The sequence below is a fragment of the Neofelis nebulosa genome, chromosome 12 (assembly GCF_028018385.1).
Source record: "Neofelis nebulosa isolate mNeoNeb1 chromosome 12, mNeoNeb1.pri, whole genome shotgun sequence".
Taxonomy (NCBI): Eukaryota; Metazoa; Chordata; class Mammalia; order Carnivora; family Felidae; genus Neofelis; species Neofelis nebulosa.
Window position 1 is genome coordinate 44,393,989 of NC_080793.1, and position 27,096 is coordinate 44,421,084.

Below are 27,096 nucleotides of genomic sequence, written 5' to 3' on the forward strand. Positions count from 1 at the left end.
CTTCTTCTGCTTCTTTTTTTTTTTAATTTTTTTTCAACATTTTAAATTTATTTTGGGGACAGAGAGAGATAGAGCACGAACAGGGGAGGGACAGAGAGAGAGGGAGTCACAGAATCGGAAAGAGGCTCCAGGCTCTGAGCCATCAGCTCAGAGCCTGACGCGGGGCTCGAACTCACGGACCGCGAGATCGTGACCTGGCTGAAGTCGGACGCTTAACCGACTGCGCCACCCAGGCGCCCCTGACTTCTTCTGCTTCTAAGAACCGATCAGTTAGTAGATGGCTGGGTTTGGAAGAGCTAATGTCCTTTTGATAGTAAACTCCTTGTCCAGGATATTCTGGAGTCTGCATTTCATCTGAAGTGATTTTTAAAGATAAAACTTCTCTTGCATTGACAAAACTAGGCACAACCATGGAAGAACTGGAAAGGCTCAGCAAAGATATTGAATCCGTCAAGACTGAGGTTGAAGAAAAGCAGAAGAGCCTCTCCAAGCTTGCTTTAACACATGAAGAGCCATCACAAAGTCACATGACCTCCTTCAGGAATACAAATATGAGGCAAGATTTTCTTGAAAATCGCCCGCTTCCAAAGGAAGAGTGGCACGAGCCATCAAAGAATGAAGAGAGTCAGGCCAGAAAGTATGTACTGGACCACAAATGTCCAGCAACTGATCTTGAATATGATCCCTTGCTGAATTATTCTGCAGAGCTGCTTGGGGCATCGAAAGCGACACAGTCTGAGCCTGACGAACAGCAAGTCTGCCGCTTGAAAAAATCTGTGGATGAGAATCGCCACATGTCCCAGGAGAGCCAAAGGCCTCATGTTTCACCAATAAGAATTACAATAAATCTTCAAGAATCTGATGAAGATGACCTTGTAATAGATGTACCTCCAATCATGCCTACTTCTAAGAAACCTAAACCATTGAGAGGCTTCAAATACCAGAATATGGATGAAAGGGTACCTATAATGTCCCCAGAGGAGAGGAGTCTTCAAATTACTGGCACAGAAGAGGAAAAAATCGATAAAACCCAACTAACCACACAAGTAGATGATGACGGTAACAAATCAGAACCACCAGAATCGCTCATGCATAGCTCACTAGATATTAAAAGTAACGTAAACTTGAATCGTGCTAAAAACCACCTCCCTAAGATGGGAAGCTGTGGTGGTGGGAAAAACTATGTCTGTATTTCCGGAGAGAGCATACCTTGTGCACCTCTCAGTGACAAAGAAAAACAGAACAGAATGCATAATGAAAGGTATCCACATCACAAAAAATATGTAAAAACAAGTGACAGTCCTCACAGTGAAGAAACTGAAGGTTGGTATTCAAGCCGGCCCCAGGTCTCTCCCGCAGGTGAGCATGCAGAAGGCGAAGTGTTGGAAAGACCAGACAATAGTCAGGAACTCACTACTTTTGAGGACTGCAAGGTAGTCGAATTTGATTTTGGTAAGGAACCTACCGAGGAGGACACTTCCTCTCATTCCGGTGACACTAGGAAGGAATGCCTTCGAATTTTCACAGAGTTCACAGAAAGTGAAGCTTGTAAGGGAGAGACTACTAAACAGGTCAGTCCGTTTTTTCTTTTAAATCCTTTTCCTAAATTTGAAGGCATTTCCCTTAAACGCATACTCTATTCTGCCCTCTGTAGAAATAGAAATTATATAATGGGCGTATCTAATATATATGCTCTGATACTTGGGGCTAATAATCTATTAGAGCAACAAGGTGAAAACCTTGACAATTGGCTGGCTATAGTGTTGTGTAGACTCAACAGCCTGCAGAAACCACGGTATTACATGGTTACAGTTGATTTCCCAGCTTAGAGGAATCCTCTTTAGTCGTGTATGCATGTCAAATTATTCAAGTTACGTTTTGTGTGAATTATTGCTTAATAAGTTGCCTAGTATTTTATAGCTTGGATTCCTGTGGCTCTTCAGGAAACGTGCTATATATGCCTGTACTCTGCTGAAATTGGGTAATTCTTATCTTTTTCCCACTAGGCTTCAGGAAAGCAAACGGGATTAGATAAGTTGTATTATCAAAACCTTTCTGGACCCAAAAAGAGAATTGCACACATTGCCAAGTTCAATGTGAGTTCCTTAGCTCCTGTCTTACGGGGCACGTTATTTTAAAAAATGCATGCCTTGCCATTTTGAGCCTTAAGTATATTCCAATACTTAGTGTCTTGTTAGCCACCTGGGGGCACAAGTGTGCACTCAGTAACTTGATCTCTGTTTGTAAGCGTTTTCCACATTATTCACTTTTTCCCCCATTATCTAACATTTTCATGAAAAGCAGGGATGTTGTTATCGCATAGACTTCTAACCAAAATTACTATGGTTGATCTTCAGTATTTCCAGATTCTGCATTTGCAAATTCTCCTCTTCACTGAAGTTAATTTGTAACCTTAAAATCAAGAGTCGTGTTTTGGGGGACCTTTGTAGGCCTGTGTCATGGCAAAAAAATTACCTCCCACACACATTCCCAGCTAAGGCTGAACAAGGCAATACTGCCTTCTTGTTTTAGCTCTCATACTGTTAACATATGTCCTTTTCTCAATCTATTTAGTGCTGCGTTCTTTGCATGTTTGTGTTGTTTGTTGGTAATTTTGCTATTTAAAATGGCCCCCAAATATAGGGTCATCCAGTGTTCCTAAGAGCAAGAAGGCTGCCTTACAGAGATGTGTTACATAAGCTTTTTATAGGCATAAGTTACAGTGCTATTGACTACGAATTCAATGCTCATGAACCAGCAATATGTACTAACTAAGGTGTCTTTAAACAGAAACACACAGAAAGCAAGGTTAGGTTATTGATTGGTTGGCAAAAGTGTGATCAGAGACTCACCTGAACCTGACTCAGGTATATGAGTATATATATGTATATATATATATGCCCTAGGAGCAACGGTTCAGTATTCACTAACTCATTGTTTGTGGGACTCTATAGAACAGAAGTGTGGTGAATAAGGGGAATCGACTGTAGATTCTCAAAATCATGTAAATCTCTTGTAACATGGTAAATGCTGGCATGTAAAGAAGTTAAAAGGCACTGGTGTAAGTAGTACTCCTTTAACACTTCTGTGTTAAAAAGTGCCATTTAACAAGCTTTATTTCTCTGCTCAATTCCCTATATTATTTGCACTTGGCAGACACTGACAACAGAATGTTCTGCATGACATCAAAAGAGTTTATGCTCCCAAGTCACAAATAAGAACTTGGATTCTAGTTCTTTGTTGACGTTAGATGTCCTTGGGCAAGTTATTTAATTTATCAGAGCTTTATTTTCTTTATCTGTGAAATGGTGATATTGAGTATCCAAGGGTCAGATATATAGGTACTTACGAAAATCATTTCTTTCCCCTTCTCTTAGGAAAAAATTTTTGGAAACATTATTTTCCTTTATTGGCAAATGATGTTTATAGTTTTATAAACATATACTTTTATTGGCAAAAGTGTTTATAGTTTTCATTTTACTTTGCTATGTAACTCCCCCCCCCCCATTCTTCTATTTAAGTATTTGTTGGTTTTATCAGTGATTTCCCCCCCCCTTAAAATAAATTCTCAAAAATAGTAAGCAACAGGACAAAAGAAGATAGTTTTAACATTTTAAAAGTATATCGCCATAGTGCCTTCCAGAAGGATTGTGACAGCGTACAGTCCTATGTGGTGTCTCAGAGTTCCCTTCCCACAAACCTTGACCAAAAATGGGTATTAAATATTTTTAAAAACGTTGTCAATCTGGGTGAAATTTTATTTCCTTGTTTTGTAGGACATTTCCTACAAATGTAGGACATTTTATAGGACATTTGTTACTAATCAAGCTAAACATTCTGGTGTTCCATTCTCTTCTTTTTTTATTATTTTTTTAATGCTTATTTTTGAGAAAGAGCGTGAGCAGAGAGAGGGGCAGAGAGAGAGGGAGACACAGAATCTGAAGCAGGCTCCAGGCTCTGAGCTGTCAGTGCAGAGCAGGATGCAGGGCTCGAACTTAAGAACTGTGAGATCATGACCTGAGCCAAAGTCAGACACTTAACTGACTGAGCCACCCAGGCACGCCTTCATTCTCTTATTGTAATGAATGTTGCTGTAGAGAAGTCTGATGCTAGCCTGCTGTTTCTCCCTTTATGAGTCACCTGATACTTAAGCCTGGTTACCTAAAGAATTCTTTCCTTAACTTCAAATTCTAGTCATTTTGGTCAGATATGTCTTGTTAGCAGTTTGATTAACACTTTTACCTTCATACAAAGTGAAGTGTCATTTTCATATGAGAATTAATGTCTCTCAGTTCACAAAAGTTTTACTAAATTAAATGCTTCAAAGGTTCAGTTTTATCTCTGCATATTTCTGGGGATACTCCACTTATGTGTGTGTTGTATCACATGGGGTATTATAAATGTAGTCCATTCCACAAGCCTTTGTGCAAAAAGAGATAGTGAAATGATCAGTCTTTTTAAAACTTCTTAAAATCATTCTTCCGTTTTGTGTTGATGCTGTATAGGTTCCAACCAGTAAAGACATCCTTAGCCCATTCAGGGAGCCAGTGGCACCACTGATGAGTCGCCCTGGCATCCTTCGTGCCCAGCAACAGGCAGCACAGATCACGGCTGACATAAAGAGTGGGCAGGCTTTTGTTGCTGCCACTTCAGAACAAAAGAAAACTACATTTGCATGTCCAGTCTCTCAGACCCAAAGGAGAGTCTCAGGAGGTATGAGAAAATCACTTAGTCAAAAAATGGGATTTTACCTTATTTTAAAAAGCATTTCCTATGAAATCCATATATTACCAATTATAGCTGAGTCACTCACGTGGAACTTTATGTGAAAAATATGATTAGCATGATATTTATATAATATTATGTCCTAAATGCTAAGCTATAGATGGTAATACCTTATAAGCATTTCTACATAAAGTGAATTGCTTTATAAATTATCTAAATTTGTTCTTATAGATGATACTGGGGTTAGCTATTGGGAATTTTTTGTGTTTACATTTTGTTTCAAGAAAAAAAATAGAGTCTGTAAAGGAAGTATTGTGAAACCTTGAATTGATAATTAAACTCTAATCATCTGAGGCTAATGTCATTAACTCTTACCTTTTTTTTTTTCTTTTTCTCTTTTTTTTTTTTTTTTTTTTTTGTCATTGAAACATCTCAGAAAATTCACTTACATCAAACAAGCTTCATCAGGATGTATTTCTATCAAGGGAAAAGCCAAATGCAAAACCAAGCAGATCACACATTCCTGTGAAAAGTGTTGCTGCTTTTCCTGTAAAGGTATTATAAACTAGGTCTGAAGGCCAGAATTTTAGTGCTAATAATCAACTTATCTGTCTACATATAGAGGTCCTGGGAGATTGAATATATATATATATATATATATATATATATATATATATATAATTATATTTTCTATAAAAATATATTTTATATTAACAAAATATACATATATTTTTTTTTCCTGGAGATCCCTCCTTCAGATACATGGCAGACACCAGAGAGAAATTTCAGCCTTTTCTAGTTACTGTCAGATAGTTATTGTCATTTTATGATGGGATTTGTGTCTGTGTGTCCACATTGAGCTGAGCTATGTTGTTCATCCTGTTCCTGGAAATATTAGGCATATTTTAGACGTAAAACTTCAGTGGCTCTGATTAAGACTCCTCAACTTTTTTTCAAAGGAAAGTTTCACGTTGGAATATACCTTTCAAGAGACATCCAGTGAGGGGTGTATATGTGTGTGTATGTGAAAGAGAGAGAGGCAGGTGGACCTTTCATAAATTATGCCATCAGTGATGGCAGTCCCTCCTTAGTAATTTTTCTCCTATTTGTGGCAATTACTTTTTTTTTTTTTCTGTTTACTAAGTATTCTTCAGCAGAAAACTACCTGTCACTTTTAAGGATTTCTCCCTCCTGAAACATCTTTGTGCTTCAAGGGAACAACTACAGGAAAGTGTAACTTTTTTTTACCACCCCCCCCAAAAGTGAGACAGATTTACTGATTGTACAGTTCTCAAAGTATCAATAAGTTCTTCTAAAGGAATGCTAACAATATTTATAGCTGGGATATTACTGGCAATATTGAGTATGTATAAATCTTTGATAACTTTTATTTAAGTCTGAGCATTTTTCTTTGTGAAATGGTAACTGATGTTGGGACATAAATTCTTCTTAAGAATGGTACGTGACAAACTTTCCTATTTGCTGAGAAGAGCACACCAGAGCTCTAAGATTCTGGCTGTGGAGAGTAGAGAGATGATTTGAGTAATCAGGTCAGCTAGAATGGGGTACTCACAGGTAGCTTCACTGGTTCCACATCCTCATGGCTCCCTTTTGTGAGTGTAGGTAATGTTATGCCTTATATTTATTCTATTTTTTAAATGTTTCTTTTTGAGAGAGAGAGAGCACATGTGTGCAAGCAGGAGAGGGACAGAGAGTGTGAGGGAATGAGAGAATCCCAAGCAGGCTCCTCACTGTGCAGATCCCGATGCAGGACTTGATCTCAGGAACCACGAGACTGAGTCACCCAGGCGCCTTCCTATTTACTTTATTTTTAATGAATTTATAACTTTAAATTAGTTTTGAATTTAATTGATAGAGAACTTACCTGAGATAGTTGTACTTGTTTCCTACACATAGTAGGAATTTTAAACAGAAACATGTGTTTTTCTTTTCGCTAATCAACAACTCTGTTTAACAAGATGCCGAAATACAAAGTGGCTCATCGGAAGCGGGCTTTAGTCACATCAGAATCCTCTGTCAAAGTCCCTGAGGAAGTAAGACAACGCTATGTCAACCTCTTCATTGAGAAGTACTTGACAGTTTATAAAACAGAGGATGAGGCTGTTAACAAGGTCAGTATATCTGAAGACACACACTTCAAGAGTATTATATTGAAAAAAAAAAAAAAAACCTCAAGAAACAATTTTATTATTTTTCTCTTCCCCTTTTTTGAAACCAGGCTGTGGGACTGGTTCCTGGAGGATCTTTTTGCTATCCTTAAGTTGTAAAGAGTACCCTGGTTACTCTAGTGACAAAAACTGTCTTAGTCCTATAATTTTCTTTTTTTTTTAATTTTAATATTTTATTTCTGGGGGGGCGGGGCTCAAGTGAGTGAGGGGCAGAAAGACAGGAAGAGAGAGAATCCCACAAGGGGCAGAGAGAGAGGGTGAGAGAGAGAAGCAGGGTTCACCTGAAGTGGACCTTGAACTCATGAACCCTGAGATCCTGACCTGAGCCTAAGTTGGTGCTTAACCGACTGAGCCACTCAGGCGCCCACTTGTCAAGGCCAATAGTATATTAATCTGAGCAGTGTCCCCCCTCCTTTATATGAAGCATATACTGTCAAGTGAGCCATAGTCCCCACTACTCCCTATTACATACCACTATTTATGCTCATTTATGGGCCAGATCTGGTCTCTTGGAGGCACTTGTCTTTGCAAATCTACTCAAAGCCTTTTTTTTTCCAAAATGAAACCTTACAAATCAGGAGCAATAACCATAGCTCCTGTCCCCGTGCATATCTTCAAAAGCCTTTGTGGACTCTGGGAGTAATAAAGAGTCAGGGAACTATGGCTCATACACACAATAAGTGCAATCTAAAGGGGAAAGACACTACTCAGCTCCATCTGATAATTGCAGTTTGGCAATTCAAGGTCAATATTTACAGATTTCTAGTCCTCGAAGACTTTTTATGTTAAAGTATTTTAATATTTTAAATATTAAAATTTTTAATATTTTAAATACTGTTAGACAAACACACATCTGAACACTAGATTTGGGCTTGGTTGAGGCAAATTCCCACTTCTCTGGGAGGTTATGAAAGGGACCATGAGTGAAAGCAATGAGAGGCAAATCTTACCCCAATTGTGAGGAAGATCTTTATAACTGACACCTCTGCCCATAAAATTGCTGTTTCTTAGTAGTGAGCTGCCAGTTGCTAGAAACATTGGGGATATAAGTGAAGTTGTCATCATAACAGATTCTTGTATTAAGAGCGAGGAAGGACTCAGAAGATTCTCTTTATTAACAGTTTTATTGAGATATACTTCACATACCCTATTAATTCACCCATTTTTGTGTACACTGGAGTGACTTTGAGTATATATACTCAAATCAACCACTTGTGCAATCACTACAATTAATCTTAACACAATTCCATCACCCCAAAGAGATCGTCTGTTACCGTTCATCTGTCACTCCCCTAGCCCTCCATATCTCCTAGCCTTGGGCAGCCACTCACTTAAATTCTCTGTAATTTGCTCTTCTGGACATTTCTAGAATAAGGAATCTGATAATAAGGGATTTTGTTGTGACCAGCTTAATGTTTTCACTTAGAATACTGTTTTCAAGGGTCATCCATACTGTAGTATGCATCATTACTTAATTTCCTCTTGCCAAATAAGACTGGTTTATGGATATGCACACCTGTTCATCAGTTGATGGACATTTGGGCGATTTCCATTTATTGGTTATTAATGAACATTTGTACATAAATGGACATTGTAAGATTTTGTGTCAACAAATGATGTTTGTTTCTCTTGAGCATATAATTGGGTTGAATGACAATTCTATATTTAACTTTTTGAGGAAATACCAAACCGTTTTCCAGAGGAGCTACACTGTTGTATATGCCCATCAGTGATGTGAACAGTTCTAGTTTCTTCACATCCACGCTAGTGCTTGTTACCTGTATTTTGTGGAGCCAACTTATTGGGCATGAAATGGTATCTGATTGTGATTTTGATTTTGATTTCCCTAATGCCTAATGATGTTGAACATATTTTTCTGTGCTTTTTGGCCATTTGTATGTCTTCTTGGATATGTCTGTACACATGTGTTCAGTTCCTTTGCATATATTTTTAGTTGTCTTTTTATCAAGTTTTGAGAGTTCTATATATATTTTGGATACAAGTGTCTTAGTAGATAAAGTATTTACAAATATTTTTTCTTTGAGTTGTATTCTTACTTTCTTGACTGGATCATTTGCATTACAAAAAGTTCTTCATTTTGATATATTCCAATTCATCTGTTTTTCTTTGTCACGTGTGATTTTGGTATCCTATATAAGAAACAAAGATTTATTACTACTTTATTTTTTCTCAGAATTTTACAGTTTTAGTTACTACATTTAGGCATAGGATTCACTTTTTTAAATGATTTTTACATAAGGTATGAGGGAGGGGGTCCAAACATTCATTTGAATGTGGATATCCAATTGTCACAGCACCATTTGTTGAAAAGATTATTTTTTCGCCATTTAATTGTCTTGTCACCTTTGTCAAAAATCAGTTGATCATAAATACTAGATATAAATGAACATAAATTCTGGACTCATTTTATTACATTGATCTCTATTTCTATCCTATACCAGTATTACACAATCTTAATTACTATCGCTTTGTAGTAAGTATTGAAGTTGGAAACATGACTCCTCCATATTTGTTAAACTTTTAAAACTGTTTTGGGTCCCTGGCATTTCCATATAACTTTTAGGTTCAGCTTGTATTTCCTACAGAAATACTGGATTATAATTTGGTAGCAGTTGCTTTGAATCTCTAGATCAATTTGTGGAGGATTGTCATTTAACAATATTAAGTCTTGTGAACCATGAACATGGAATGTCTTGTGGGGTTTTTTTATCTTTTAATTCCTTTCAACAGTGTTTTGTAATTTTCAGACTATAAGTCTTTAACTTTTTTGTTAAATTTATTCCTAGATACTGTATTAACACTATTATAAATGGAATTATTTTTGTAATTTTATTTTCAGATTGTTCATAGCCAGTGTACAAAAATACAATTAATACTTTTTATCTTGTGTCTTGAACCCTTATATGCCTATTCTTTTTTTTTTTTTAGTTTATTTATTTGAGACAGAGAGAGAGAGAGAAAGAGAGCATGCACAAGTGGGAAAGGGACAGAGTGGGAGGGAGGGAGGGAGGGAGGGAGAGAGAGAGAGAGAGAGAGAGAGAGAGAGAGAGAGAGAGAGAGAATCCCAAACAGGCTACACACAGCGCAGAGCCCAATGAGGGGCTTGAACTCAAAAACCTTGATCATGACTTGAGCCAAAGTCAAGAGCCAGACACTTAACTGACTGAGCCACCCAGGCATGCCCCTATTTATTAACTCTAATAGTTTTCAGTGAATTCCTTGGGATTTTCTTCAAAGAAGATGATCTCAACTGCAGATAGACACAGTCTTACTCTTTCCTTTCCAATCTGTATATATTTTATTTCATTTTCTTGCTTGATTTCTGTAGCATAAATTTCCAGTAGAATATTGCGTGGAGGTGGTAAGAGGGGCATCCTTGTCTTGTTCCTTTCCCTAAGAGGAAAGCTTTCAGTCTTTCCCCGTTAAGTACAGTGGTTACTGTAGGTGGTTTTTTAGTTGTTGTTGTTTTTTTTACATGTCCTTTATCAAGTTGAGGAAGTTCCCTTCTATTCCTAGTTTAAGTGTCTTATCATCTTGACTTTTCTCAAATACTTTTTTCTTATCTCTTGATGTCATATAGTTTTTGTCTATATTCAATTAATGTAGTATATTACATTGTTGTAGGTTTGTTTTTTTATTAATCTTAAACTCATGCATTTCTTGGATAAACACCCTTGGTCACGGTGTATAGTCTTTTTATGTTGCTGGACTCAGTGTGCTAGAATTTTTGTGTCAACGTTAATTAGGTCTACAGACACCAGTCTGTAATTTTTTTCTTAAATATTACTTTTCTCAGCATGAAGCCCAACATGGGGCTCGATCCCACAACCCTGGGATTATGACCTGAGCTGAAACCAAGACTTGGATGCTCAAGCAACTGAGCCACCCGGGTACCTCATTACTGTTATATTTATTGTGATAAAATATGCCTGACATAAAATTTCTCATTTTAACCATTTTGGGTGCACAATTCAGTGTTACTAAGTACCTTCACAATGTTGTTTAACCATCACTACTATCCATTTCCAGAGCTTTTTCTTCATCCCAAATAGAAACTCTGTACCTATTAAGGTAATGAATAACTTTTCATTCTTCTCTCCCCCACCTCAGCCCCAGGTAACCTCTATTTTAATTTCTGTCTCTGTGAATTTGCTTACTACAGGTACCTCATCTAAGTAGAGTCATGCAATATTTGTCCTTTTGTTTCTGGCTTCATTGACTTAGTGTAATGTTTCCATAGTTCATTCATGTTGTAGCACATATCAGAATTTCATTCTTTTTGGCAGCTGAATAATACTTTATTACTTGTGGTACCACATTTTCTTTATTCTAGTGATGGACATTGTAGCTTTCTTTGCTTGTAGTAACTTACTCTTTTTTTGGAGTCTCAGGGTTATATTGGCCTAATAGAATGAGATGTAAAATGTTCCCTTTTTTAATTTTTGGAAGATCTTAGGAATGGTTACTATTCTTTTTTTTTTTTTTAAATCTTCTTTAAATGTTTAGGGGAATTCATCAATGAGGTCTGGGCTTGTGGATATTTTTTTAATTACCAATTCATCTCATAGGTCTACTCTTGAGTCAATTTCATGAGGTTTTATCTTTCTAAAATTTCACATGTCATCTAAATTTTATAATACATTGGTATATATTTGTTCATAGTATTTCTTTATCATTCTTTTTATTTCTGTGAATTGTGTGGTGATGCCTTCTCTTCCATTACTGATTTTAGTAATTTGAGTCTTATTTCTTTTTTCTTAACCTAGCCAAAGTTTTGTCAATGTTGTTGACCTTTTCAAAGAACCAACTTTTGCTTTTTTAGTTATCTCTATTTTAGAAAATTCTTCATTTCATTTATTTCTACTCATTATCATTTCTTTCCTGCTTTCTTTGGGTTTGGTTTACTATTAAAATTACAGTTTCTTAAGATGGAAGGCAAAGTTTTTAATTTCCATTTTATTTTTAGTAAAGCCATTTACAATAGGAATTATTCTCTAATCAAAAGGTTTGGTATGTTGTGTTTCCACTTAAATGCATCTCAATTTTTAAATCTCGTTTGTGATTTCTTCTTTGCCCCACTGTGTAATTTCCACACATTTGTGAATTTCCCAAATTTCCTGTTGTTGACTTATAATCTAATACCATTGTGATCAGAGAACATACTTTCTGTGATTTAAATCCTTTTAAATTTATTGAGCATTATTTTATGGCCTAACACATGATCTGTTCTGGAAAATGTTCTGTATCTGCTTGAGAGGCATTATATATTCTGCTATTTTTGCATAGAGTGTTCTATAGATGTCTTCTAGGTATAGTTGATTCATAGTGTTGTTGAAATATTTTATTTTCTTCACCATTTGACTTGTTTCCATTATTGAAGTATGGTATAGAGGTCTCCATTCTTCTTTTTTTTTTTTTTTATTTTGACACTGGCTGAAAGAGAACTTTTTATTGCTTTATGTACAGAAAATTCAGCATCCATTTAGCCCAGTTGGGTGGCCATTTGTTTAACCTTTGCCTTTTCCAACTTGGCAATGCAAGCCAGACTTTGGACCCAGGACATTGCCTCCCCAGTGGGGGTGGATCTCATCATATCTGTCTTTTCAATTGGTCCTGATGGGTTCCACCTGCTTAACCAGACCTCCTTTGTCTTCTGACTTAACCTGTGTGAAGGTGACAGGGGTACAAGTCTTCCTGTGAACCAGACAACCCAGCCTGGCCTTCCCCTTGATAATGCACTAGTGTCCCATCTTAGGACACATGTCAGGCAGGAAGACAACCAGCTCAATGGGATCCACATCATGTGCAATCACTACCAGCTGAGCCTTCTTTGTCTCCACTAAGGTGGTAACAGTATTAACCCCAGTTCACAGGATGGGCAGCCTCTTAGTGGGGACATCCCCTTTGCCAGCAGCTTTCTTCTCAGCCTGGGCCAACAATCTCTGCTTCTTCTCTTGCTTTATCTCTAGTCTGTATTTGTGGGCCAGTTTAAGCAGTTGAGTAGCTGTTTGGTGGTCCAAGCCCTGGGTGAACTGGTTAATCACAGGTGGCACTTTTAAGCGTTCATAGAGAATAACCCTTTGCTGCTGCAGCTAGATGGAGCAAGGCCATTTGACAAAGTGGGTGAGTCCCTTTTAGGCTGAATGTCCCGTCTGATGCCAAAATTCTTGGGCCTTTTCTCAAATGGGATTGACTAAATTCTTGGCCTCCTGCTTCTTCACAACAGCAGGCACCAGGCCACCTTCCTCTCCTTGACATTCTTTCCTTTCAGCATCTTGGATGGTTGGAGAAGAGAGAAACTTTAGGTATCCATTCTTAATGTTGAATTGTTATTTGTCACTTGAGTTCTGTCAGCTGCTGCTTTCTGTATTTTGCTGCTCTGTTATTAAATGCATATTTGTTAATAATTGTTATGTCTCCCTGATGGATTGGCTCTTATCATTATGTCTTTGTCTCTAGTAACAACTTTTGTTTTAAAAATCTACTTTGTCTGATAGTAGCATAGCCACTTCACATATATTTTACTATTTACAAAGTACATCTTTTTTTCTCCTTTACATTGAACCTGTTTGGTCTTTGACTCTAAAGTGTCTGTCTAGAGGTGCCTGGCTGGCTCAGTTGGTAGAGCATGCAACTCTTGATCTTGGGGTTGTAAGTTTGAGCCCTGTGTGGGGTGCAGATATTACTTAAAGATCTAAAGTGTCTACCTTGTATACAGTGTAGAGTTACATATTTTTCATGATTCTTCCAGTCTCTTCCCTCAGTTGGAGTATTTAATCAATTAACATTTAATAAGTACTGACCAATAAAAGGATTTACATCATGTGTTTTGCTATTTTTCTATATGTCTTGTGTCTTTTTATTTTCTCTATAATTAGTGCTTTCTTTTGTGTTATATAGATATTTTCTAGTGTATCATTTAAATGCCCATGTCATTTCTTTGGCTATATTTTTTTAGTTACTGTCTTACTTTTTGCCTTTAGGATTACACTTACCATTTTAATTTAAAACAATCTAATTCAGATTAAAACTACCTTCATTTCAATAGCCTATAAAAATTTTGTTCCAGTATATGTTTCCTACCCCTTCTTTATACCATTATTATTATATGGATTATAACATTATATAAGCCTATCAACACAATTTTGTAATTACTGCTCTATGCCATTGTTAAAACAGGAGAAAATGATTACATACGAACACATATATTCTTCAATATTTTCCTATAAAGTTATATTTACCAATATCAATTCTCATGTGAATTCAAATAACCATCTAGTGTATCTGTTGTGGACCCCCTAGAGTACTGATAAAAATTTTTACATTTTTCAGCTCCAGAATTCCTAAAAACTTTTTATTTTTAAAATTTCTCTTTACTCATGTTGTCCATGTGGTAAGACCCCATTTTCTTTGCTTCTTTAAACATAGTTTCTTTCATTTTTAAAACATATTTACAAAGTCTTTGTACTTAAAGTCCAAAATGTGGACTTTCTCAGGGGCATTTTCTCTTGGCTGGTTTTTATTCTGTATGAGGTACACTTTTTTGTTTCTTTACATAACTCATAATTTTTTTGTTACAGACTGTATGATTAAATAATAACTGGTTTCAGGTACATTTTTGTTTTGTTGCTAGGTTTTGGTTTTTCTTGTTGCTACTTATTTGTTTAGTGATTTTACTGAACTAATTTTGTAGATTCTGTATTCCTTTCAATGTATGGCCACTAAGTTCTCCAGTAGCATTGTTTAAGTTCTTGCCTTTAATTTTTATTTTAAGGCCTCCTTCAAAAGGATCATCCTCTGTCAGCATAATCTACTTGTTAGCCAATGACTGGTTAGAAAATTTTCTTAAATGCCTTGTCTGTATGTTTTCCTCCCTTTGCCAGGGGGAATCTATGTGAGAAGAAGTGCCTTAAAACTTAAGTTGACAGCCAGCCTTAGCTTTCACGTCCTTGTTCCAGGGCTTCAAGAACAGCCACTAGTGACTGAGTAGGGCCTTATCTTTTCCCAGGTCTTTCCTGGGCCACCTTTTAAGCTCCAGGAATATGTCAGGACCTTTCAAAATTTTTTGTGGTCACCTAGGTCTCCAAATTGTTTTTTAGATTCCTGGCCAGGTTTGGGGCCCCTGAGTGGCTTAGTTGAGCTTCCGACTTCAGCTCAGGTCATGATCTCACAGTTGGTAAGTTCGAGCCCCACATTGCAGAGGCTCTGTGCTGACAGCTCAGAGCCTGGAGCCTGCTTTGGATTCTGGGTCTCCCCGTCTCTCTGCCCTTCCCCTGTTCTCTCTCTCTCTCTCTGTCAAAAAAATAAACGTTAAAAACATTAAAAAATTAAAATTCCTGGCCAGGTCCCTGTTTGCCCAACAAGAAATCATAACCTTAGGTGGCTGTCATCTTGCCACCCAGTTGCTATTGTTTTAGTAGCACCCAGGCAATAGGGTCCCCCTGCCCGCACCATAAGCTGAGTTCTGACTCAAGTACCCACAACACCTTGAGAATAGATTTTCCAGGGAGCTGCTTACAAAATATTGTCTGTGTTCTGGGGATGATGTTTTTAGTGTAGCTGTAAAAGAAGTCCGTCCTCTCTGTTGGCTACGAGGCTGCCAACTTTTTATCACTATGGCATTAAGCTGGCAGGTGGGAAGTGGGTAATGGGAAAACCCTCAAGCTAAAATGGTATAGACTCCATTGTCTTACCGAGGTTCAGTAGTTTCTTTTAGGTAATTCTCAGTTTGTTCTGTGGCTTTGGTTAATTTTCAGAGTTTTGAAATGGTTACCTTAGTTGTTTTGCCGGTATTTTAATTATTTTTATGGGAAGGTGAGTTCATGAACGTTCTTGTTCAGCCATTCCGGAAGTCTGTCTCCTCCAGGATTCTATACTGGTTGAAGAATAATGGCAACGCAAAGACAGACAAAAAAAGCAGCCTGTTACAGAGACATGTTATCCTTTATTATTTCAATTTGCTTTTCTTCTCTCCTCTCTCCAACCCCCCATGGCTTTCTCTCTGTGAAGTTTAGTGTAGTGAGAAGAATCTTGGCTTTGGCGTTTGGTCACTCCTGGATTCATTTACTAGCTCTGCAACAGTAAGATATCTACTTTGTCTTGAGCCTCATACAGGTTAGTCATGATGGCACCCATTCTCACTGGTTCACAATGAAGACTGAGAAAACATTTAATGACTATTCTACCAAACCTGCACATACTAGGTGCCCGATAAAGCATTAATACAATGTTATCATTATATTACCCTTACTGGTTTCCGTCCTTTTTTATCCATTGTTTTCTTGTACTGACCTTTAGGATTTTCATGAATCCTAGCATAAAAATATTGATTACTGGGGCACCTGGGTGTCTCATTCTTGATTTCAGCTCGGGTCATGATCTCACGGTTCATGAGATTGAGACCTGCATCAGACTCTGCACTGGCCATGGAGCCTGCTTGGGATTCTCTCTCTTCTCTCTGTCCTCTTTATCCTCTCTCTCCCCCTCCCTCCTTCTCCCTCCCCTCTCTCTCTTTCTCTCTCTCTCTCTCTCTTTCTCTTTCTCTCTCTGTCTCTCAAATTAACTTAAATAGTGATTACATAATGGTTTTAGAAAAATAACCTATAAACTAAAGATAATGAAAAGAGGATTATGTCTTTCCTTTGCTGTGTGATCTTAAGAAAAGTATTTAGCCACCTTGAGCCTTTGTTACCTCAAACGAGAATAATAATAAGCACCTTTGATACATTAGGGGCTTGCTTTGAGAATCAAATGAATATGCACTGTAGGCTTTTTGTACTCTGAGATACTGTGGTTTTAGTTTGCGAAGAGAAGTATCTAGTTCCTCGATTTGATTCATGGGATAATTTTTTTTCTTTCTTCTCAAAAGCCATAAACAGAAAAATGTAAAATAAGTTCCTTTTTATTTGTGCCATTTTTCGCCATCCCTTGAATTATATTTTGCCATATTTATTCCATTATATTGTAAACATTTATTATCCATCATCTTGAGATTTAATATCTTTTATTATTCACTTCATGGTCTAGGCTAAAATAGAAGAAAAGGCCATTTATGAACGCTGTGGCAGTAGAAATATGTATGTGAACATAGCGATAAATACTCTTAAGAAACTGAGACATCAAGGTAATTTCTTTATAATTAATCAAGTGATAAGATAAAAACTTGTGATCAACACCTGACATTAAACATGTTTTTTTTCATTAGCAGGGTCGTTTTTAGGTATTCTATGAAACATAGTTTAAAAATATTCTCTTGAGTAGAACATGCAAGTAGGATTTTTGGTTGAAAATAACAAATTAGATTTGAAATTAGACATATGAATATAACTCCTTGAGAGCAGTTATCATGGAGATAATTAAATTTGGTTTCTAGTTATAAAAGTAACTCACTCCATGTGAAATAGTATTTCTCAGCTCTTTTTTTTTTCATTACTGCCCCCCTAAGATCTTTTTTAGACATTGTTTTTTCTACCACCCCCACCCCCAACCTCCAGTAATATTAAGTACTTAATGAATAATATTTTGTTGGGTAAGGCTGAGTTTTGGAAAGCCACATACCATTGTAATATCAATGATTTTTTTTCTTTATTCCTCAAGAGCCAGTTTTGTTTGCTTGGGGGTAATCCTACCCCCAATTTTGTTTCCTTGGGGGTATTCGAGAATACATAGCATGGATTCAAATAATACAGAAAAACATTAAAAAAAACAAAACAGCCAAAGACAACTTTATTCCAAATTTTTGATATAGACCCTTCCATAATGACTACAGAAATATATGTAATTTTAATAATTGGGATGAATGCAGTCATTTGATGTATGCTCTAACTTTTTTCACTAAATAAAGTATCCTAGAAATCTTTCATCAGTTAATCTAGAATGTGTGTTAACATCCAGATCTGTATTGTACATTTTAATGACTACATGATACTCTGTTGTACAGACCTGTAGTATTGATACTCCATTGTGTAGAGTGTAGAATACAGAAGAAACACACGCACTGAGTATCTAAGTGGCTTACATATTTTTTCTACCTTACGTTCTGTGATTAATGGAGTGTGAACTCAAACATTTCCTCATACTAGAGCCTATGTATCCTTAACATAAATCCCTGTGCACAGAGTAGCTAGCAGAAACGGTCTGCATGTTTAAAATGGGTAAATATTGCTAACTGCCTCCAGAAAACATTTGCTCTTTACATTCCCCACTAATAGGGTAGGAGTATAAGCTTTTTCCTCACATCTTGGAAAAGTTCCTCATTTATCCCGTTCTGGAGTGTGAAAGTATAGACCAGAAATGAAATTATTTTAGCTTTTTGTTATTATTATGAGGTTGAAGAGCTTCCTTTTTTCTATCTCAATTTAAATTGCCTTTTTGCATCTTTCTGTCCCCTTTTATTATCAGCCTATTCATCTGCAACAACCTTTTGCATATCCCCTTTTAATGGGCTTCAAATGTTTTCCTCAGTTTGTCACTCACTGGTACTTCAGCCTTATTTGTGAAGTTTGTAATAATAAAGCTTTTCACTTTTACTTTTTTCTTTTTTTTTAATTTTTTAACGTTTTTATTTTTGAGACAGAGACAAAGCATGAACGGGGGAGGGTCAGAGAGAGGGAGACACAGAATCCGAAACAGGCTCCAGGCTCTGAGCTGTCAGCATAGAGCCTGACGCGGGGCTTGAACTCACAGACCGCGAGATCATGACCTGAGCCGAAGTCAGACGCTTAACCGACTGAGCCACCCAGGTGCCCCTACTTTTTTCTCTTTTTTAATGTTTGTTTTGAGAGAGAGAGAGAGAGAGCACGTGTGCATGTGCATGCAAGCAGGGGAGGAGCAGAGAGAGGAAGACAGAGTCCTGGTGCAGGGCTCTATCCCATGAACCGCGAGATCATGTCCTAAGGCAAATCAAGGGTCAGACATTTAACCATCTGAGCCACGTAGGTACCCCTAGAAGCTATTTTAGAAGTGCAGTTAGGGGCACCTGCATGGCTCAGTCGGTTAAGCATCTGACTTCGGCTCAGGTCATGATCTCCGATTTGTGGGTTTGAGCCCCACATCATCCTCTGTGCTGACAGCTCAGAACCTGGAACCTGCTTTGGATTCTGTGTTTCCTCTCTCTGCCCTTCTCCTGCTCATGCTTTGTCTCTGTCTCTCTCTCTCTCTGTCAAAAATAAATAAACATTTAAAAATATATATATAAATAAAGTGTAATTAATGGCTTGCTTTTTGGTTTCTGGGTTTTGTGTCATGCTTAGAAATGGTATTTTAATTTCAAGAATATAAAAACTTGATAATTTCTTTATGGCATTTAAACCATTTTTTTTAATGTTAAATTTTATAGTAAAGAGCATGAGCAGGGGAGAGAGGCAGAGGGGGAGAGAGAGAATCTTAAGCATGTTCCACACTCAGTGTGGAGCCTGACATGGGGCTTGATCCCATAACCCTGGGATCATGACCTGAGCCAGAATCAAGAGTCAGATGTTCAACTAAATGAGCCACCCAGGCGCTCCTATGGCATTTTTATATGTATAGCACTTGAAATAGACTTGAATACCTGTGTTACAATATACAAGGTCTCAAGAACAGACATTTCTTGAAACGAGACCTATAGATGGCCAATAGACACATGAAAAGATGTTCAACATCACTCATCTTCAGGGAAATAAAATCAAAACCACAATGAGATATCACCTCACACCTGACAGAGTGGTTACAATCAACAACACAAGAAACAAGTGTTGGTGAGGATGTGGTGTGTGAACTGGTACAGCCTCTGTGGACAGCAGTGTGGACGGTCCTCAAAAACTTAAAAATAGAACTACCATGTGACCCAGTAATCCCACTACTGGGTATTTATTTACCCAAAGAATATGAAAACACTAATTCAGAAGGCTGTATGCACACCTGTGTTTATTGCAGCATTATTTACAACAGCCAAATTATGGAGGCAGCCCAAGTGTCCATCAGTAGATGATGGATAAAGAAGATGTATATAGATAGAGGTGTGTCTATACATATATATACACATACATATACACACAATGGAATATTACTCAGCCATATAAAAGAATGAAATCTTGCTTGCCATTTGCAACAAAGATGGATCTAGAGTATATAATGCCAAGCACAGTAAGTCAAAGAAAGACACCATATGATCTCACTCATGGGTAAATTAAGAAACAGAACGAATGAGGGACACCTGGGTGGCTTAGTTGGTTAAGCGTCCAACTTCTGCTTAGGTCATGATCTTGCAGTTCATCTCTGTGCTGACAGCTCAGAGCCTGGAGCCTGCTTTAGATTCTGTGTCTCCCTCTCTCTGTGCCCCTCCCCCGCTCATGTTCTCTTCTCTTCTCTCTCTCTCCCTCTCTCTCCCTCTCAAGAATAAACATTAAAAGAAACATGGAAAAAAAGAACAAAGAAAAAAAAGACAAATCAAAAAACAGACTTTTAACTATAGAGAACAAACTGATGGATACCAGACAGGAAGAGAGTGGGGGATGGGATAAACTGGTGAGCGGGATTAAGAATACACTTATCGCAATGAGCACTGGGAGATGTATGGAATTGTTGAATCACTATATTGTACACCTGAAACTAATAAAACACTATGCTAACTACACTGGAAGTAGAACAAAAAAACTAATAAAATAAAAATTGAAATAATAACAAAATAAAATATACAGGGTCTCTTGTTTTAGTATTTTCATGGTATTCTCACTACCCCCCCTTCTCTTCGTATTAAATACAGCATAAAGATATTGAACATAGAAGTCTAAGTACACATTTGGATATTTGCAATGAAATGGAAATGGTTTGCAAATTGTGAGAGTTATAGTCAGTAATGATGTAAAACTCATCGGCTCTTATTTAAACATACTCTAACCAATACACAGAATATAGTAGCTTTAGAAAATACGAAGTCCTGATCTAATTATTTCATAAATTACCATTTTTCCCAACTTAGCATTGGTTATGAAGTAGTTTGGTCTCCCATGTTGGGTGCCTATTTTAAGGTAAAAATAGACTTCACTGTGCTGTAGACCTTTCTCATGTTTTATACTTTTTTATAAAGCAGACAAAAATAATTCATTGTCTCAGAAGAAGAGTTCTTGTATGTTTTAGGTGTCCCTGGAAGCAATAACAACGATAAAACAACTGGATTGAAAAAGAGTGAAAAGAAAAGTGGTAAGTTTGGTGCAATGTTGACAGACCTGTCCTTGTTACCTTAAAGGAGAAGTAAATGTAGTGTGATGCAATTAGTAAACTATTGTGTTGGGGCTCCTGGGTGGCTCAGTCAGTTAAGCGTCCAATTTCAGCTCAGGTCATGATCTCACAGTTTGTGAGTTCAAGTCCTATGTCAGGCTCTGTGCTGACAACTCAGAGCCTGGAGCCTGCTTCAGATTCTGTGTCTCCCTCTCTCTCTGCCCCTCCCCCACTCGTTCTCTCTTTCAGAGAATGGGCATGAAAATAAATGAATAAACTATTGTGTTTATGAAGGATCATCTGCAGACTGAATATTTAATAGCCTTTTCAAAAATTAGTATAAATAGATGAAAAAATGGGCTCTACTTAGGCAGTATTTGAATTCTCAGCCTCCTTTTTGAAGAGTGGTGGGAGGGGATACTTAATATCTATCCAGTCAGTGAGAGTAGTGCTTCTCAAACTTAACATGCATGGAATGACCTGGAAATCTTGTTAAAGTGCAGATTCTGATTCAGGATGTCTGGGAACAGCCTCCAAGTCTGCATTTGTAACAAACTCCCAGGATCAAAAAGCTAAAGAAAAAGTGTTACTTGATTTTGGTCGTATTTTGAATAAAACCAGATGGTAGCACCTGTCTTGTCCTCTAAGTACTTGTCTGAAACAAAGCAGGTGCTTCTAGAATCTCCTAATATTTCTCACACAGAAGAATTCTTTTTTGTACAAAAGGGTTTGCCAAAGATAGTGTAGCAAATTGTGCCAGAATTTTAAATAACACCTTAGGAGAAATTTTAGGAATCCATTCATGTGAGGGGTTAGGGTTAGTGATGTTGGAAAGAGATCCTTGAACTTGAGCATTTTGCCCTTGTGAGAGTTACCATGTTTCCTGCTTGTAAGCTTCTGTACTCTGCTTATCTCAGTGTTTATTAAGAATCAATAAGCATGATTTGGAGTCAGAAGACCTGAGTTTTTGTATTAACTGTGCTGTGTAACCTTGGTCATGTGCCCTCATTTCTCTGAGCCTCATTTTCTTTGTCTGTAAAAATGAGGTCAATAGGTTTTCACTTCTGGGTTAATATAAAGTTCAAAGTCCTGACGATAGTTTTTGGCATGCTTAATATGCACTGGCTATTACTGATGGGATTCTTACTTCCCCTTCTCTTAGCCAAAGTATAGGACCTCAGATGATGCAGAGAGCAATCAGTATCTACATATCTATAGGTCAAAAGATATGAAGACTTTGGTTTTTTTAGACTACTTCCTTACTTAATGTTAATCAGCATTTGAGCTTTTCATATCTGAAAGGGTTAGTAGACTCTAACCTTACCACTACCTTAAAACATGTTATTTAAATTTTATTGAACCACACTTCTTTTTTTCTTAGCACTCACAGGAATTGTTCTCTACAGACATCTGCAAGACTACCTTCTAACGGAAGAACAGTTACATGAAAATGACTATCCACAACCCAGCCCTGAAAAACCAGGAAGTATTCTTTTAAACCCAGGCATGTCCAAAGCTCTTCTAAATGACAGTAAGTGTATGGGACTGAAAATGATCCTTGCTACATGCTAAGGCTGGAACACTAAAAGGATTATTTCCCTTTCCACTTCATTTCCATTGTCTTAGAAGTTTATTTTCTTTATTTATTAAATATTAATAATCATTTCAGGTAAGTACTAGCATTACCTCCATTCACACAAATGAGGAAATTGAAGCTCACAGAGGTCAAATGACTTGTCAAAGGTCACTCTGAAAATAAGTAGGAGAGCCAGGATTTGAACCCAAGGAGTCTGATTCTGGAGTCCCTACTCCTACCAACTATTCATATGCAGTGTCAGTTTTGAATACTTCCTATCCTTTAATTAGAAATTCTTACTAAAAAGATTTACAATTAGTGTTACTATTTTACATTTTCTCTAAATACTAGGCATAGTTAAAATTCATTCCTTCCACCAAGAAGAAAGAGAGAATATTTAATATCCCAGCTGTCAAACCTTAAGTCCATTGGAGTTGGAAATGGAATTTTAGAAATATTTTTCTGGGTGCCTGGGTGGCTCAGTGAGTTAAGCATCTGACTCTTGGTTTCAGCTCAGGTTATAGTTTCATGGTTCATGGGATCGAGCCCTCCCTTCGGGCTCCTCACTGACAGTGCAGACCCTGCTTGGGATTCACTCTCTCCCTCTCTCTGCTCCTCCCCTGCTCGTGCTCTCTCACTTGCTCTCTCAAAATAAATAAACATTTAAAAGTATTTTTTTTCAATGACTAGAAAATATTTATCTTTTGTATCTTTAGAATTTTTCTCATTATTGTCTTTGCCATTTGAGTTACCTTTTTTTTTTTTTTTTTTCAACCCTTGACCCAGTTAAGGACAGAGGCTCTGAAGGAGGAAGGGAAACCTGCATTTGGTTGTTGGTTTTCCCTCCAGCCTTGGTTTTCCCAAATCTGGATCATACAGCTACCCCCTCAGGTCGTTGTGAGAATCAGTTACAGGAATGCATGCGAAGTGCTCAGCACAGTACCTGCCTCAGAGGCTCATAATAGACTGCAACTAAGAGTTGCCATCATCATCAGAACCAATTTGAGGATTATCACTGAAAACCAATGTTCACAAATGGGTCTAGTGAAAAGCCCAGATCTACTCTCAATGACTTAATAAGCATGCAGGCCCCTCTATGTTTAAAGGGGATAATAAGGTAGACATATGTCCTATTTCAGGAGTTACTATGTACTAAAAGTAGATAATTAATCAAGTTGGCTACAGTCAAATTATGGCTCTAAAACCACAATTATCTGGCATTAGGCTGAATCTGGAGGCAGACAGGATGCCTGTTGGAAGACGGGCACCCCTGGTGCCGGGAGCCGGTCACCTACAAGTATTGCTTTGGGTAATCCTGCTAAGTTCCCTGTTACGTCACAGTCAACCCTGGGCATGTAATCCATACGTGATCAAGAATGCAAAGGCAGTTAATTCCCTGCATTTCGGTTCATTTGTCTTTTCTCCCCAAGTATTCATGAATAATTTCATATTTTGTTTCAGCTTCTAGGAAGATCTGTTGTCGTTGTGGGAAAATATATGGTGTGACTCCCGCAGGCAAACACAGTAGGGTAGAAGAATGCTACTACCACTTTGGCCGAGTGCTGACTCAGAAAGGCAAGTATTTGGTAGTTCTGCTTCATTTATTTGACAAGCCAGTGCCAGAGCTGTTCAGAGAAAAGTGCGATAAAGTATTCAGTTCACTGTATTTGTCAGGTGCAGTCCAGTCGAGAGAAACTACCAAATCTGAAGTTTGAATTACAAGCACCTACTTCTGACCACCACTTGCTACCCTTGTGGCCCACTGGTGCGGGGAGTCCCAGGCTGTGACGGGGGTGCGGGAAGACCTCACAGCAGTCAACTGCCTCCTGATGTCACCTGCTTTGCACCTGCCAGCATTAGAATCATTTCTTTGTTAATAGCTTCCATTCCTTGCCGCCCCCACCCCCACCCCTGCCCTGAATGAAGATGAACTGTTGATTCCTTTCCCCACCAGCCCCATCTTGCCTGCAACACCATAAATTTGCTACAATCCGCTCAGCTGGGTTTTTTTTCCTATTCAAACCAAATACCTGGGTGCTGTCATTCGTCTTCGCACCTTTTCGTCTTAGCAGTGTGTATGTCTTAGGTATTATCCCTCAGTAATATAGTCTGAGCCTGTCCCTTCTCTACCTCTACTGCCACTGTCTGGGTCCAAATCACCCCTATCTCAGTCCCCAATTGCTGCAGTGTCCTGCCCAGTCTCGCTGCTTCTACTGTACCCTTTTCTGTCTCTACCCACGCCCCCCCAGTCTATTTTTCACCCCAGAAACTCGAGAGTAATTTTTTACATCACATATCTGGTCCTGTCTCTGCCCTGCTTCGATTAAAACCCTTTGGTTACCTTGCTGACCCTGCCTGACTTGGTCTCTGCCCCCCATTTTCTCCCCTGTCCATTGTTAATTTCACACCACACTGACCCCCTGTCCAGAGCCTTCTTACCCATTATTCTCTCTGCTTTTGCCATGGCTGTTTCCTTTTTATCCTTTGTATCTCTGCTTCAGTAGTACCTCCACAAGGTCCTTTCTCAACCCCACCGTCTGAAATAGGTCTGCCTTCTTCTATCCTGCCTCTTCCTTTCATAGCACTTAACTACATTTTGTAAGAATCTACTAGTTTATCTGCCATCTCCAAAAGACTGTGAGCTTTTGGAAGGACCACCATCTATTCTTTTTTTTTTCTCCCTATGTTCTCCCCAGCACTTAGCCTAGTACCTAATACATATAGACTGTCAATAAACATTTGGAGAGATGGGTGGACAGATGACCTATTGATGTAGAGATGGATATGAATGTGAATGATATTGTAATAAATAGTATGAAAAAGATAAAGCCGGGAGAAAATAGGAGAGAACAATGGGTGTGATTGAATGACTGAATAAATACATGGATAAATAATCAGGTAACTTTGGCCTGAGTGTTGAGAGCACGGAGGGCTTAGTTTTGGAAGGTGGAGGGACTATGAATTCCAGAAGGAGTAGAACAAAGAAGGGAAGGTACTGAAGAGGAGTAAGTGTCGCAGATAGACCAGCGGGGCTAACCAGACCATACAGCATAATGAACAGAACAAGGACATTGGAACTGGCAGACCTGAGATTTGGGGCTCTTTTGACATCAACTTTCCCTGAGACCTTGGGCAAGTCACTTAAGCTCTCTGAGCATTTGTTTCCACCTCCATAGAATGAGCTTTATGTGGCGATTGAATGAGCTGACATGTCAAAGTCCTGGCTTATAACAGATGCTCTGTTAATACTGGTTCTCTGCTTTCTTTACTTATCACAGGAGAAGGTAAGAGAAAGCTGTGGGATGTAAAGATTGGATGAGTAATGTAAGACTGATTAAGCATGAGCCTTCAGCACCAGCCTGAGAAAATTTGCATTTGATCAGTAATAAACAAGGGAATGACTTGAGGAAAGTGATATAATGAATATGTGTGCTTTAAGGAGATCATTCTAGCCCATTTTATAGGAAAACTGATGCAGAAACCACTATAGACAGAAGGAAGTAATAGGAACAGTTGGGAGAACATTACCTTGGGCCAGAGTGAAGAAGGGCTAAGGTGGATACAGGAACAGATGAGCTGGATTATGGGATTGGGGTAAGAGATAGGAAGATTTGGGATTATAGCTGTGAAAATGTACATAGTACTTGGGCAAAGATACAGAAGAAGAGGGCATCAGGATTTGGTAGGTCCAGCCAAGGCTGGAGGTGACATCTGCATCGTGGTCTCAGTCTACATAACTGGGTGATGTTTCTTGGATCAGATCAACAACTCAGACATAGGAAGGGAGAATGTGGTACTTGGAGCCCCTCAGCCAGAGTAAAAAGGTCAGAGAGTGGGGAAAAAAAGGTCAGGGAGTGAGGAAGATGTTGAAAACATACTTGAGGTTAAGTCCAAGCAGAATAAGGGGGTGATGCCAGAGGAGAGCTGAGGGATCAGGGCGAAATAAGAGAAGTAAGGGGGTGGAAGGTGTTCAGGACATTGGTAACTGTAATTCACCTTCAAAGTGCAACCCACAAGAACTCTGTTCCAGGAGTTGGTTTTTCCTGTTCATTATGAATATCCAAAAACATGACTACGGGGAGGAGTAACATCAAGTACTTGCACAGTGTCCTTACAGGTCTTGGAGGGTAAGATAAGACACATGCTCTGGGAGTGAGCCACTCTGCCTTATAAAGTTTGCCTGATTTGATTTTTATTTTTTGATTGGTTTGCAGTCCTCGGTGGCTCAGAAACACGGTACAGCTGTTGTGAAGGTGTCCTTGGCTCTGCCGGGTGTCAGGTCGCCAAGGTAGGGCTTGTCACCCAGACCGCTGCTTGCTTCACAACCACAGCTGCTGCCTCCAGAGATGTGAAAGAATTTGAAAGGGTTAATTAAGCTAATTTTTA

The 27,096-nt window shown here is 38.2% G+C and overlaps 1 protein-coding gene, 1 long non-coding RNA gene and 1 pseudogene across 2 annotated transcripts in view; 1 reads left to right on the plus strand and 2 right to left on the minus strand.

Moving 5' to 3' along the window:
* Positions 1–246: 246 nt before the first annotated feature.
* The window catches only part of LOC131491810 (RNA exonuclease 1 homolog), a 38,333-nt gene continuing 11,483 nt past the window's right edge, over positions 247–27,096 (plus strand). Inside the window, exons 1-10 of the mRNA XM_058695188.1 lie at positions 247–1,571; positions 2,007–2,096; positions 4,506–4,713; positions 5,162–5,280; positions 6,705–6,857; positions 16,962–17,058; positions 21,054–21,116; positions 22,516–22,665; positions 24,172–24,285; positions 26,925–26,998. Of these exons, the coding sequence (XP_058551171.1) occupies positions 411–1,571; positions 2,007–2,096; positions 4,506–4,713; positions 5,162–5,280; positions 6,705–6,857; positions 16,962–17,058; positions 21,054–21,116; positions 22,516–22,665; positions 24,172–24,285; positions 26,925–26,998 (2,229 nt within the window). The 5' untranslated portion in view covers positions 247–410. The remainder of the gene's footprint in view (positions 1,572–2,006; positions 2,097–4,505; positions 4,714–5,161; positions 5,281–6,704; positions 6,858–16,961; positions 17,059–21,053; positions 21,117–22,515; positions 22,666–24,171; positions 24,286–26,924; positions 26,999–27,096) is intronic.
* Positions 6,684–15,861, minus strand: LOC131491812 (uncharacterized). The gene is made up of 3 exons (XR_009251658.1): positions 15,629–15,861; positions 8,972–9,064; positions 6,684–6,771 (listed from the first exon to the last, which is right to left on the minus strand). It is a non-coding gene; the product is annotated as an uncharacterized LOC131491812 (long non-coding RNA).
* On the minus strand, positions 11,897–13,626 carry LOC131491811 (large ribosomal subunit protein eL8-like; annotated as a pseudogene).